The sequence below is a fragment of the Phoenix dactylifera genome, chromosome 5 (assembly GCF_051530095.1).
Source record: "Phoenix dactylifera cultivar Ajwa chromosome 5, Ajwa_hap1_PhDact_Kaust_v1.1, whole genome shotgun sequence".
NCBI lineage: Eukaryota > Viridiplantae > Streptophyta > Magnoliopsida > Arecales > Arecaceae > Phoenix > Phoenix dactylifera.
In genome coordinates this window covers 29285167-29299253 of record NC_143194.1, presented here as the reverse complement: position 1 = coordinate 29299253, position 14087 = coordinate 29285167, and the positions used below count along the sequence as shown (strand labels likewise).

At 35.5% G+C, this 14087-nt stretch overlaps 1 protein-coding gene across 1 annotated transcript; it reads left to right on the top strand.

The window, feature by feature from the left end:
- Positions 1-7609: 7609 nt before the first annotated feature.
- Positions 7610-13827, top strand: LOC103703370 (large ribosomal subunit protein eL20z-like). The gene is made up of 4 exons (XM_008786209.6): positions 7610-7898; positions 10465-10543; positions 10748-10862; positions 13596-13827. The coding sequence occupies exons 1-4, from the start codon at positions 7682-7684 to the stop codon at positions 13653-13655; spliced, it is 471 nt and encodes a 156-aa protein (XP_008784431.3). The 5' UTR covers positions 7610-7681; the 3' UTR covers positions 13656-13827.
- The last annotated feature ends 260 nt before the right edge of the window (positions 13828-14087 follow it).

Here is a 14087-nt window from a genome sequence, read left to right as displayed (position 1 = left end):
AAGAGTACAATGAGGGGATGCCTTCTATATGGTCCAAGAGTGGGGAGCGCGTGGCACAAAGTAGGACTTCATGGCATGAGGATATGCCCAACTTAAAGCCTCGCATGCAGTGATTTGCATCCTGCCATCACCATAAAGGTACCCCGGGTCAGGGCAAACCCTCATGTTATGCTGATGTGTATTTGGACTAGGAGGTCATGGTTTGTTGCTTGATCCTTCATATTTTTCCTAGCCTTAAGAGGCGAATTTTGCTTTGAACTAAATCTAGCTCCTTTTGTATTCATAAAATTGACTATGTTTTTGTTGAGTAATAATCGAGGAACTTAAAAACTTTCCCGGGATTTTTATTAATCAATGAATGGAATGTACATGGAGAAAGTTTTTTAGAAGTTATAAAATGAAGGTAAAGAGGACCATTTTTTGTGTTCATATTATTTGTTTTAAGCTAGATGTACAGCGGATGTTTATTTTGTTATATAAAGAAATCTCTTCGATTAAGATTTCATCTTGAGAAAGATCAAAAAACTTAAGTTGTTAGGAGGAGGATTATGACAACAATTTTTTCTACCTAGCCTCATAATGTTCTCGTCATAACTGGCTTCTACTCGGCTTTGATACCATTTGTTACATACTCGTAGCTCAAAAACTTTAGTTATTAGGAAAAAAATAGGCCTAGGCAAATAAACCCATATGATACACCTTTTATTAGTCAGCATGGGAACTGTGCCACAAGGCACGCCTATCCCAACCACCACATAGCACCCTAGACAAATTTTCTTGATCCAAAGCTTCATGTAATCAAATAATAATCATTAACAACAACTTGGACAAAACATTAATCATGCCCGGCTCATCTTGTTAAAATTACGCCAAAGTTAGAGAGTTTATAATTTGAGAATCATTTATTTTTTAAGAAAATATTGTGCATCATATGAGAATGAAAATAACTATTAAATGATATAATTAGTTATGAACAAAAAAAATAGAAGCATGTTCATCAGACTAAAAGAACTTCAAATAAATAAATTTTTTTGTACGATGAATTTTATAGCTGGAACTCCCGGATTAGTACGCCACATAATTTTCTTGTTGAAAGATGGGTCCAAATTCCCCGCTTTGATTATATATTTGACCAATAAATTATAATTTGCATAGTTAAAAATCAACTGCAACTATCCTCGTGAGATGCACCTTTACATGGCAGTAGGGTTGGCAATCAGCTCGGATCGGGTTGAATGCAGATCGGATCAAAAAATTGTCAACCTAAATTCAGCCTATTTATTAAACAGATCGAAATTTTAGATTTGAATCTAATCTGCTTATTAAACAGATAATCTGACCCGATCATATAGTCTATTTATTAAACAAGTCAAGTCAAGTTAAATAGATTTTTAATAGATTAAATGAATTTAAATAAATTAAACAAGTTAAGCAGGTTGAGTTAAACAAGTCAAAAACAGGTAACTAGGTTTTAAGCACGTTGGGCAAAATAAATTTTAAATAGATTAAATGATTCGGATTATAATCTGATACAATTATCAAATAATTAAATAAAAAAATTAATTCTAAACCTAACATATTTAATAAATAGGTCTAATCAAATTAAATTATTTATGATCTAAATCTAGTTATGTCAAACCTAAATATACTTAAAATGAATTGTTTACGGATTGGATCGCCGTATCTACTTTGGTCGCCATTCGAAAGAGGAATACACCCTCAAAATTTCTCATGTCTGGCGTGAAGCCAAAAGGCAGCCAAGCTGCCCGTTTAAGAAGTCAAATTAGTCAGAGAGCATCTCACAGCTGACGAATGCTAATTAAAGTAGGTTACTAACTTTTCTTAAAATCCTTTTACATCTTTTGCCACAGAGGAGACTTCCACGCACCGCGTAAATGGATTTAAATCTTTTTGCTTTACAAAAAGCTAAAAGGTCAAAAAAATCCATCTTACTTTCAGTTTTCACGACTTTATAATAATAGGAAAGGCTTTCGCACTCATCTGCACCACCTAACATTTTTCCACACGTCACACATTTCTCTGATGGGAATGGCCATTGGCTGGTTAGGCCGGCACTTAGAAAGTTACATCAATCTCCTTTTGTTCTATAGTTCCATAAAATACCTTTTTTTTTGTATAAAAAATCAACAAGTCTTCTACATTTCATTATCTAGCTGAGGTTCTATAGCATAATTTATTTTTCTATCTTATTTTTTTTATTTTTTTATAAGTCGAATAGATCATAGAGTTTTAATATAAATATAGTGGCAGCCGTATCCATGATGTCTCTGCTTTGCTTTAAGTCATGTGAATCTAATTTTTTTTACAAACCCTTCTTTCGAGGGGGTGGAAGGTGCTGAATTTGACCCCTGCAAGGGAAGTTTAACCATGTCTGCCATTAACCATCCCCAAATTCAAGGATCTCAATGCTATGGAACTTTTGAGTTTGGTGCCTGACCCCAACTTCAGGAAAAAAAAAAACTCTTTTCTGTCTCTATCACCCCTTAATTTATAGATTTATTTCATTGGTTTGTTTCGGAGTTTGGAACATTGGAGTTTGGAGCTGGAGAAGAAAAGGTTTCGTTGCCAACAATTATACCAAACTTGCATGGTTTCTTGTGAATCTTTGGAGTTAATTTTTACTCGAGAAATGTGGAAGCTAGAGAAAGTGATACCGATTTTTGTTTCATTATTTATTAAAACTGGACATTCCTTGCAAGACGGTTTGTCTCCCACATGATGTTTGAATTGAATAAAGCTTGAAATTTTCTGTTCTTTGAGAGAACAAACTGGTTATAGTTATTACTGTTGAACAGTCAAGCTTGAGGGTGATGAACAGTTGCGTTAAAAAGCTAATCACACCCACATGCAGTAAGAAAAAAATAATTGAAATCGATTGAAAGAGACAATTCATGGGAAAATTTAAGCTCAAGTTTGTTTACTTTGAAGAGCTCCATGAACTTAATTTCGTCTAGTTCAACGATCAGATATTGGTTCTAGTGTAGAAAAAAAGGAAGTGGCTGTCTTTTTTTTTTTTTTTCAATTTGATCAGGGTTTTGCCTTCCCCAAGTCTGGATATAGAGTACTTGAATAATTAGAATAATCCTCTGAATTATTCTAATTCATGAGTATAAATTTGTTCAGATGCTTATTTTCCTCACAGATTTTACTTACAGATTGTTCGATATATTATTGCATCTACACCATAAATTTTCGATACTTATCTTTGGTAAACTCAAATCCACCCTATGGTATAACAAGCCACACCAAGCCTCTCACCTACCATCAATTTCTCTAATTCTCTTGTATTGGAAATGTAAGATTTTGGAATGCCTGACATATGAATCCTCTCTACCTTGAAATTTACTAATTCATGGTGTTTCTTGAGAAGAATCATGCACTAATTCATGGCGTTGATAGCAATTCTTAGGACGTGCATGGAGAAAAAAGTTATTTTAATATAAGTATCTGGCTTTATTCCATCTGTCATCAAGTATACAAAATTTTGCTAGTTACAAATGCCTTAGCTAATCTCTAGTAAGGTGCTGGTCTTAACCACTTTTTTCTTAAAAAAAAAAAAAAGTTGTCCGGATAATATATTTCCTTCGTTCATAAAGACATGAGAATATTGCTTCCTTTGTATTTTTTTACATTTTCAACCCTGCATGGCAGCAATATTTGAAGCCACTAGGTTTTGACTCTTAAACCTGCCCCGGAGCAAGTCTTGCTATTTTGGGAACCTTTTAGTCCTCCTGGCATGCAAATGCAATTGCTATAAAATAAAGGTGCCATGGATGCTTTTACTTGAGGTATCATACATTTACAAAAATATTAGTAGTGCAGCGAATTGGATGACAGCTTATGAGACTAAACTATACTGAAACTATATTATGGGACTCCATAATAAATCCTTTTATTTAATTTTTGAATATTTTGTTTTCTAATTTTTACGAACATATCTATACTCGAATGGTTTAATTTATCCAATTTACTAATTTTTTTTTACCAAAGTCATTAATTAAAGTATGTGTCCGAGAGAGAGAGAGAGAGAAAGAGAGAGAGGAAGAACATGTGAAACATACATATATCCTAGTCTAACAAGTATGGGATACGTAAGTTATACAGACTAGTAATTGCAAAACGGAGAACACAAGGGCTTCAGGCTACATATGATCTATTCCCTGAGCCATGAAGTCATTCACAATCCATGTAAACGAGGAAATTAAGAACCCAAGATCTATCCTTTTATTGAGACCAAAAGAGCCCACCGCTCGTCAGTCGTAATTCCCCAACGGCAGAGCCATTAATTTTTCTAAAATCTACGTCTTGTACCAAAAATTTGGCACCGTAAGTCCACAGACAAACACAGTGCAGGTCCAAACCCAGATCAGCCTGTTGGCCGCCGACCAGACCAAGAGGACCCAACATCAAGATGCTGTTTGGTCATCCGTGCTAGCTTTTCTTCCTTGCTCCTTTGGCCGAACTTTTCAAAGCTACAACCCAATCGACAGCTCTCCTGGCTTCCTTTTATCGCCTTAATTAAGACGCCGTCAACCTGGCTATGGCTCACGAGAAGCTCATGGGAGAGCACTTCAGACAAAAAAAAAAGAAGATCACTGTTTGTCTCCAAGTCCATTCCATTTAGGCCACTTTCACTTCCTTGGAGGTTTCGGTGGTTCTTCCTCGATGTTTCCATAGTGTGCCCTGTTTCGTAAGTAATCCAATTGGACCGGCTTCTTGACCACGTTAACGGTTGCTACGGACCCGGTACCCAAAATTAAATGTCATGGTGACTAGCAATTGTAGACCAAATACGAGTCGCTGCTGCTTACCCCGTCGGGCTTTGTTTGTTTGTTTGTTTGTTTTTTTTTTCCCAAAAGTATTATGCATAACATGTATGGATACCGCTAAAAATATCAAAAAGCAATACATCACAAAGAGCACTAGGCAACTTCGCCTTCTTCTCTCATAGACGATCCTCCGAGTAGTCAGCAACAAAAGAAGCTACCTAATCCACCGTTCCATTAGTCTCTCTAAACACAAATCACCTGAATCATTAGTGCTTCACCTGAATCACCATTTCATCACAAATCATGTCTTGCATATCTCTCAGCAAGGAGTGGTAATCGCCAATCCTCCCAGAAGCATGCAGGATTCACCCAATAACTGTCGCAGAATCACTATCCAGGAGGACGTCTCTCCTCTGCGAGGCACCCTCTAAGAGTTGGGCTTCGTTTGTGGCTGCCGAGATTGGCGTCGGTGGTTGTTTCCGCGTTCACCGACTAGGAACCGCGTCACGACCTCAGGTGGGCGACGGCGATGTTCTCTGCTATTTCTACCGTCATTAATGTTTTAAGTATGGTCGGTGATGCCAAGTCCTGGCCCGGCCCAGTTGTTTAAGACACCCACGCGTGGTTGGTTTGTGACTCAATTTCTCGGGCATTAGAATTGACGCAGCCCAAAATAGGCCCAATAGATCTCTCCACGTGGAATAACGTTTTGTCTTCATTTGTAGTCCAATATATTATTTAAGCACCAATTGCAGGCAACTTAAATTCATAGAGGACATACTGCACTTGAGAGGAATAATGGGTTATATTAGAGGATTTTTTCTTGCAATATAGTGGATAAAATTGGCCATGATGACACCTTTGTGTCACCTATTGAGGCCTGATATATATTTTAAATGATCTAATCATTGAGGCGAGACGAATGGTTTGAGCCAGAAAATTATAATATAATAATTTCTAAATGCTAAAAATGAAGGGTTGGCATGTAGAGGCTGGGGACCCATTAATAATTCGTGCTGCATTTGGATTTTGGATATAGCCCATGTCAAAAGAGAATATCGAGTCTAACTTATCCTAGCCCTAATATTATGCTCAAGCTGTCGATATCGTAGCCTAATAAAGACAAAAGGCTATTCCACAACTAGAATCATTTTCTTAATTCATAATTAGATCGTCGAATTCTGTGGGTTCATACCATACTTGTCCATAAATTCACACTATGTTCTCGAGAATTATTTTTAATAGTAACAGCTTTGACAATTAGAAGAGCTAATTTTATTCATCTTTAATTTCTTTCAGAGACTACCATTGCTCAGAAATCTCACACAGCAAAGTAACAACGCAACTAGAACTTGCTTCTTACTTTACATGAAATATGCATACATATTAATTAATGTCTGAAGAGTATAACATTTATAAAAATATATCGAGATCATAAATAATGGTTAAGATGGGATTTAAATTAGGTCATTGACACCAATCCTAATGATTTTATCAATTCAATTGCTTCATGATGTCAAAATTATGTTACACATAATAATGACGACTATTTAAATAACAACTATTATTAGTCTGATATTTTATTATACAAACATTTGTTTGAAAATGATGATTATTATTTGTATTTGTATGGTCTTATTTTTTTTTCTTTTAATTCGCTTTTCAAAACACTTCTTTCTCCTCTACTTGTGTTTATTTTTTCCAAAAAAAATTGAACGAACTGTAACTTGGACAATAACCATTACAACAGTTATTGCTTTGTACCGAATAAATTGAAATGACAACGATTGTTATTTTAATACTGAATAATTTTCTAATCCCAAATCATAATGACGGTGAATTAGCTGTTTTAGTCATGTTCCGTTTTAATGGAATAATGACGGCGTTACTGAAATCTTGCTCCACATTGCCTCGCGTCCTTTTCGCGTCGTTTTCAGGTCAATGTCTATGTGCAATTGAAAGCCGTGATCCAAAAGGCCCAGAATTGAAATATACGATATCCACAAGGCCACGGTTTCCACACGCAAACCGGGCCCAGCCACCTGTTTTCATTTATCCAACGGTACGGATCCACCCGAGCACTCACCAGCCGGACAGGTAACACGGAGCGAGTAGACGCTAAGAAAGGGAAAATAAAAGAAACAAAATAGAAAATATTATGTTTATTACAATTATGTCCAATAATTAGTAAAATTTAGACTTTACATCTGATTAAACTAACGATGTTAATGAAACTAATGCGAAAAGTCCAAGTTATTTTTGAAAGAAAGACGTACACATTTTTCATAGCTATTATGGCACTTAAGAATTTTTTCTGATTATTTTTAATTTTTTGATATAATATTTGAGTCCTATTTAAAATTAATCATTTGATTAATAATTTATTAAATTATAAATTGAAATTTTGAATAAAAATAAAATTTGGAAAGATAAATATAATTTACTAATATTCTAATATCAGGATATGGATTTTTGTATGAATATTTTTTTAAAATTTACACTTATTTTTATATTATTATAAAATACTATTTTTATGTAAATAAGTTCTTCATTAATAAAAATTATATATATTTTAATTAAAAATAAAATAAAATTTTGAAATTACTTTTTTTTGTCTTATAACTATTTTTTTATATTTATTTATTAATTATATTTTAATTATTTTAATTTGAAACCAGGTTGTGTATTTTATAAAAAAATAAAAATAAAAATCTATATGCAAATATCAGTTTGAAAAAGATATTTATGTAAAATTTGATATGTAGGGGGGTATTTCTGAAAAAAAAAAGCCTTCTGTAATTAATTTACTCCAAAATAAAAGGCCTGAGGAAGAGGAGCGGGCTGGCCCCTTGTTAATTCCAGTTTCTCGTGGTAAGGAAGAAGGAAAGAAGATGAGTGAGGAACCGGGGAAGAGCAAGGGTGAGATGGGCGATCCGCACCACCACCACCATCAGCAGCAGTACGGCACGTTCCAGGGCGCTCCCAACTATCCTCAGCCGCCGGCGATGGGCTTCCCCCAGCCGGCTCCTCCTCCCGGAGTCACGGGCTCGCCTCCTCCCCCAACTTCCGGCGTGCCCTACTATTCTCAAGGCTACCAAGCCGTCCCAGGTACATCTTTCTATCTGGATCATCTCTGTCTTACTCCCTTGCTAACCTAATTAGGATTAATTGCTCTAAGAGGTTCTTTACATCTCTTGGTTGATGTTTATTTCTCAGTGGAAAGTCGAAGCGGATGATGGGACCCAGGAATTCTTGAATTTTTTTTGGGAATTCTAGAGGAATATATACTTGATTTTCCTTTTTCTTTCCTGAAATGATTTGTATTTGACATTGGTTAGTTGCCTGGTCATTTTAGGGTTCTTACAGACGTTGACAAATGAACAGATCGTTAGATTCACTAGCCCAGTTGTAATTTCTTTGCTTTTGTGCGAATTCTTTGCAAGGGGAAAGGCCATTAGATGGGGTTGTTTTAAGCGTAATTAGGATCAGTTAGCTTAGATCCTGATCTGATGAATATGGGATCTGACTCCTTGTTTTTCTTTCATGGTAATTATAAGAACTTCATTAAATAAAAAGGGAAAAACTACGGTGGGCAAACTTCAGTATATGACTAGGATTACAATCAATTTCCAGTTGGCATTCTTCTGATCAGATATGTGAGCAATTTGATGTCTCTAATTTATTGCCACTACTTTGAGTATTAGCCACACATTAGTCTGCACTATTACATGGTTATGTCTCATACTGCCCATGCTTGTGCAGCAGGTATATCTGCTCATGGTAAAGAATCCCCTGGACTGCACTTAAATTCCACTTAGAAGTCCACCAGTTTGCAGTCTCCTTGAAGATAAATTACATCACTTATATTTTTGGCTTTAACTAATTTCTTTGCACTGATCAACAGTAATTCAGTGAAGCTGTGCTCTAATAACTACTAGGCTTGAAACCTTTCTACTGGAAGAGAAATTCCACTGGATCAGTCCTAGTAATCTCTTGCAATCTCTAAAAATCTAACTAATTCCAGATTGTAGGCCTACTTCGTGCCAGCCACTTGACAATTACTTCTTGTAGCCATTGATGTCGCATCTGTCTGCTTATGTACAAATTCAATAATTTGCAAATTGGGAAGCCTGCCCGAGACACATTTATTGGTGAAATATGTTTGAGTCTAGATATTCAATATTCAACCACTTTTTCTCCCAGTGAGTGAATACAGTTTAAAGTAGATTATCTCTGGTGCAATACAATTTTTATTGCAAGTTTTGGGCAATACAGTTTTCAATTTTTTTTGCAAGTTTAGGGCAATACAATTTAAAGTAGATTATCTCTGGGCAAGATTTCTATATGCATAGAATCTGTTTCTGTAAGAATAATAATCTTGTACCTAGAAATTATATTGTATCCATGTTCATTATTTAGGAAATTTTATGCATGTTTTGTACAGATTCATATTATTCAAGTCTAGCTAAGCCCCTTTTTCTTACAAGAGTGATGCCTAATGGGCCTGGTGTTGGAGTTAAGACTATTATAAATCTTGATAAGGTTGATTTTTGAGGGTTTATTTTTGAGGCCTTGAATGAGCTGGCTATAATGAGCTCGAGGCCTAGAATTGCCCAAACCTAATGGGCCTTAAATGCTTATTAGTCTTATGATGGGCCAGGATAAAACTCTACCACTTATAGCATTACTAGTATAAAAGAGAGATCTTTGTAAACCTCTTTTGGAGCTTTTCTCAAAGCAATGAGGGGAAAAGCCTACTTTCAGCTATTACTTTGAAAATTCCTTTATTTCAACTTTTCTAGTCAATTAAAATTCAATTAGAGAAGAAAATCCTCTCTCCAATCAGGCTATTATGTTTTGTTTGTTAATGATATTTCACAATTTCTTTAAACATAAATTAATGCATCAATTATTTGTTAATTTTTAAAAATGTCAAGATAAGCACTTGCAAAAGACATTTTAGTTCTCTATTAGTGATGATGCTCTTCAATACCTCTAACCAGTGTAGGATGTTGCTATGAAATAGTGGAATGCATTCGCAGTTCTCTTTTTATATGTAATATTATATGATGAAACATAATTATCTTTAGATATGGTGCTTATGTACATGTTACCTCGTTGTTATCTGACAAATTTTCAACTTTCTTGCAACTGCATTTTTATTTTTTCCCTTAATGAATCCATGGAATATTTTAGATCCCCAAACAAAAGAATAATTATATCTTGCCATGTTAAGTTTGATGTAGAGAAGCTTTATGATTGCCTCAAATACTGTCAACAACTCAGTTGCAAGTTGCACCTATGTGTTTGTATACCTCAGTGAATGCAAGGGATATAGTTATTTTAATCCTCAAACTAAATAATTGCTATATCATGTCATTGTGAGTTTAATTAGGAGAAGTCTTATGATCCATGCTTCAGTCAGATATCTGCTAAATCTGTTTTGCATAAGCAATCGTACATCTCAAAATTTTCATTATCTAACTACATTTTTGTGATTCATATCACAAGGTTGGGCTTTTATGACAAGCATTTTAAGTTGGTTGATGGATTAAGTGATATCCATGTGTATTCGTGGCTGTATTTCTCTATGTGTAGACCATAAATCATAAACAGTCATCTGTGTGTCAATTCTGTGCACTTATTTGTCTCTATATTTCTGATTCTTTTCAAGGTTATGCACCAGTTGTTGAGGGAAGACCTTTAAGAGAGCCACGTCTCCCTTGTTGTGGCTGTGGTATTGGGTGGTTCTTGTAAGTAATTATGGTTTCTTTCATTCAAATATTGTGTTTTCTTTTATCTATTTACTCGGTCAAAGCTTGTACCATGTGTTAGCGTTACATGATTCGTGATTAGGCTGCTTTCTTTCTTTCAATTTTCTGTTGAGTATGATGAATTTATTCCTGTGTTTTTAAGCGGTGCATGTTTAATCACAATATATTGGTTCTTACTGAAAGGTTCATAATTGGTTTCTTTCTTGCGGCTATCCCGTGGTATGTTGGAGCTTTTCTTCTACTTTGTGCTAGAATTGACTACAGAGAGAAACCAGGGCTTGTTGCCTGCACAGTTGCAGTAAGTAACAACTTTCTATCTGTTATCTGTGTAAAGTTTTTAGGGATTCATTCTAACTATTTATCTTTATCTACTTGCTAGCTTATCTTTTTTCCAAGTTCAGATATATGATAGAAGCCATCAACTTCTATTTGTGTCATTATTTCTTTAAAGGCAGGCTTGAATTTCACTTTCCATCAATCTCGAACAATTATGTCTTTATAATCCATGCTTTGTCAATCTATAGTCACAGAACTTATTTCTTTACCACATGCGGCCTAAATATACAAAATCTGAGTGCTATCGCTAGTACATTCTTATCTATAAGTGACATGAGTAGGCGTGATTTGGGGGAAGCTGGAATGAGATTTAAATTAAACTTTTTTTGAGAGAATATGTTTAAATAAAACTTGACATGAAATAATTAGACATAATTTTGCTATATTACAGAAATAAATGCTGTTTGGTTACTAAAGTTGGCTAGAAGGAGACTTAAGGATGGAAAGTTTGGTTTAAAACCAGTCTGTTTTAGGCCTGCAAAGGCTTTTGTTCTATCCTCTGGTTGGACCAACATCATTGATGTTGGTGGTCATTTCTTTTGCAGTGGATTGTATCATATTTAGGTTTTTTTAGGTTGGCAACACAAGTACCGCATGAAAGGTAGTAATTAGTTCAAGTATGATATGGGGGTTATAATAATAAAGTTGGTAGTTCTTGTTGCACTGGATGTTCGGGTATAATAAGTGGGCTGTAAGGTGGCATCATAGCAAGGCTATTCGAACACCTTAAGCTTTCTAGCTACTCTCTTTCTCTCTCTCTCATAGTGATCTTTCCAGCACTCAGTGAACTTTATATATCATTACATTTAACTTTATTTATTCTATCTTATTCTGATGACATATATTTTCTACCTTCTGCTATGCGATTTAGGACTCTGATTTTTTTTCTTATGATTTTAACCATTTTTTGGGTGTTATATTTAACTTTATTCTTCAGTACTTGTCCCTATGATATACCTTCTAGAATATTGAAGTGATAAAGTTATACATATGAACAGTCATTGCTTATTCTGTGCTGACATATGCAGCTTGGCTGCAGTTTCATGAACTATAGTAGAAAATGCTTGAGAAATGGACAGTTGCCATAAGCAATTGAGGCTCGCATGATCTCAAGGATTGATGACTTGGGTCTTATAAAGCCAGGCACCTTTGAATTGAAGTCTTGTGACATGGGAAAACCTAATAAGTCTCTTTATCAATCGTTTACTTAAATATATTTAATATGTTAGATTTTAAACTAGACAGTTGTATTGATGTTCAATCTAGAATACAGCAGAGGTTCTAAGCCCACCTGAATCTGTTAAAGAAATGAGAGAATACAGCAGCCCTTCCAAGGGGAAGGGAAGGTCTTACAAATCAGGCAATAGGAGACTATAGGAGTCTGTTTATCAACTACCTTCTCCAAGCTTGTATATTCCTATTTCTGCACAGAATTTTCCACCCCCTCACAAGATAGGTGATTTTCTTCACAATTTCTTTTTTAGATGTAGCCTTCTTTGGGAACAGCCGGTTGTTCCTCTCCATCCATAAGGACAAACCGTTTGCCAACACAACCTGATTCCAACCATTCTGATCTCCTTCACCACCCTCGTTCTCCTCCAGTCTGTCCAAGAGGAAAACAGTGAAGAAGCTCTTCCCTTAATACCACATTAATTTTTCAGCTCTTTCCATATTTATCTCACGAAACAACAATTAAGGAGGAGATAAGATATAAATTCTTCTAGGTGAATCTTATTCTTGATAGCCAGCTAAGAGAAGATTTTTACCTTCTCAAGAGATGCAGCTTTCTAGAGAGTTGAATAATAGGGACAGAGCAGGACTATTGTGTTTAAAACTTGTAGAGAGAGCTGATAGAAATCAGGTCTCCTGTGTTTAAAGACGTAGAAGCTTCCAACTTCCATTTAGGTCGATCCTTTTCATCTTTGGGAGAAATTTAGCATTTCCATTAGTTTCTCCCACTGCTGATACTAGCTCCATGTCAAGAGTTGCCAAAACATGGGTTTCCTGGGTCATTCCCTCTTACTCCCAACAATGTGACACAGCTTGATTTATCTATATTGATTCATCATAATGAGAAGGACATAAGGAACAAAATGGTTATTATCCAATCCATGTCTCTTCCCACGACCTAATGTTTTTACGTCACCAAGGGAAAAGGTGAGAGCCTTCCAGGAAGGAGAAGCAACTTGCATTATATCTCTTCAAATAATCAATAATGAAGAGTGTTTTCTTTTATTCATAGAACCAAATCTTCACCGACCATAGTTGGCTCTCTTAATAAGATATCACCAAGATGAATCTTTGCAGGTGAAGCTTCTCCAGCACCATTTGTCTAGGAGGGTAGTCTTCATGCCAGCGTGGTTGTTAACGCCTAGTTGCCTAGTTCCCCTTCCTCGATTTGAAGTTTGAACACTGACAGATAATAGATTTGGAGGGTTGGATAAAACAGCATTACTTATGGCTGCTTTTCCAGCAATAGATAAGAATTTACCCTTCCAACTAGAAGACTTTTTGTCAAATTTCTTTGGTTTAGAGGTGCTAAGGGAAGAGCCAAGCAAATAATTTATTTGTTTATGCAAGGGTCCTTGTTATTTTGAGTAAATTACATCTCTCGATAAATAATTTGACTATATTCTTTTGGGAAACATGGAGATTTTTGTATGCTTAATGCGATCTGTTTTCATGTCATGAGCAGGCCATTATTGCTGCAATTGCCATAATTTTTGGAGCAACAAAGGGAGCTGATGCTTGGTGATATAAACTGTGGCATTACTTTTGTGTATGTAATTTATTCAACTTATGTGAGGTGCTAGATGTTTATATATGTTTGGAATATCGTAAGTTGTCGAGGGTATGACAACTCCTGGTTATGTATCTGTAATTGTCTGCTTGGTTCTATTAGTAGTGACCAGTATCATGTTTGAATCCTTGCATTTCCATCCTACTGTTTTACGAGACAAAGTGGTTGTCGTCTTCTTGCTCTTCCTGCTTGCTTGCCTTTGGATGTACTATTCTACTAAATGGCTTAGAACCCTGAGAGCAGGAACTTTTTACAAGCTTGGCACATCACGGCATCACTAAGCACAGGCCATCCATATCATGGGGCTCACACTGAATGCTTCCTGGCTTCCCTTTCGATTGAAGCCAAGAGAGCATTAATCACTATAGTTCAGGGGAAAATCCAAAG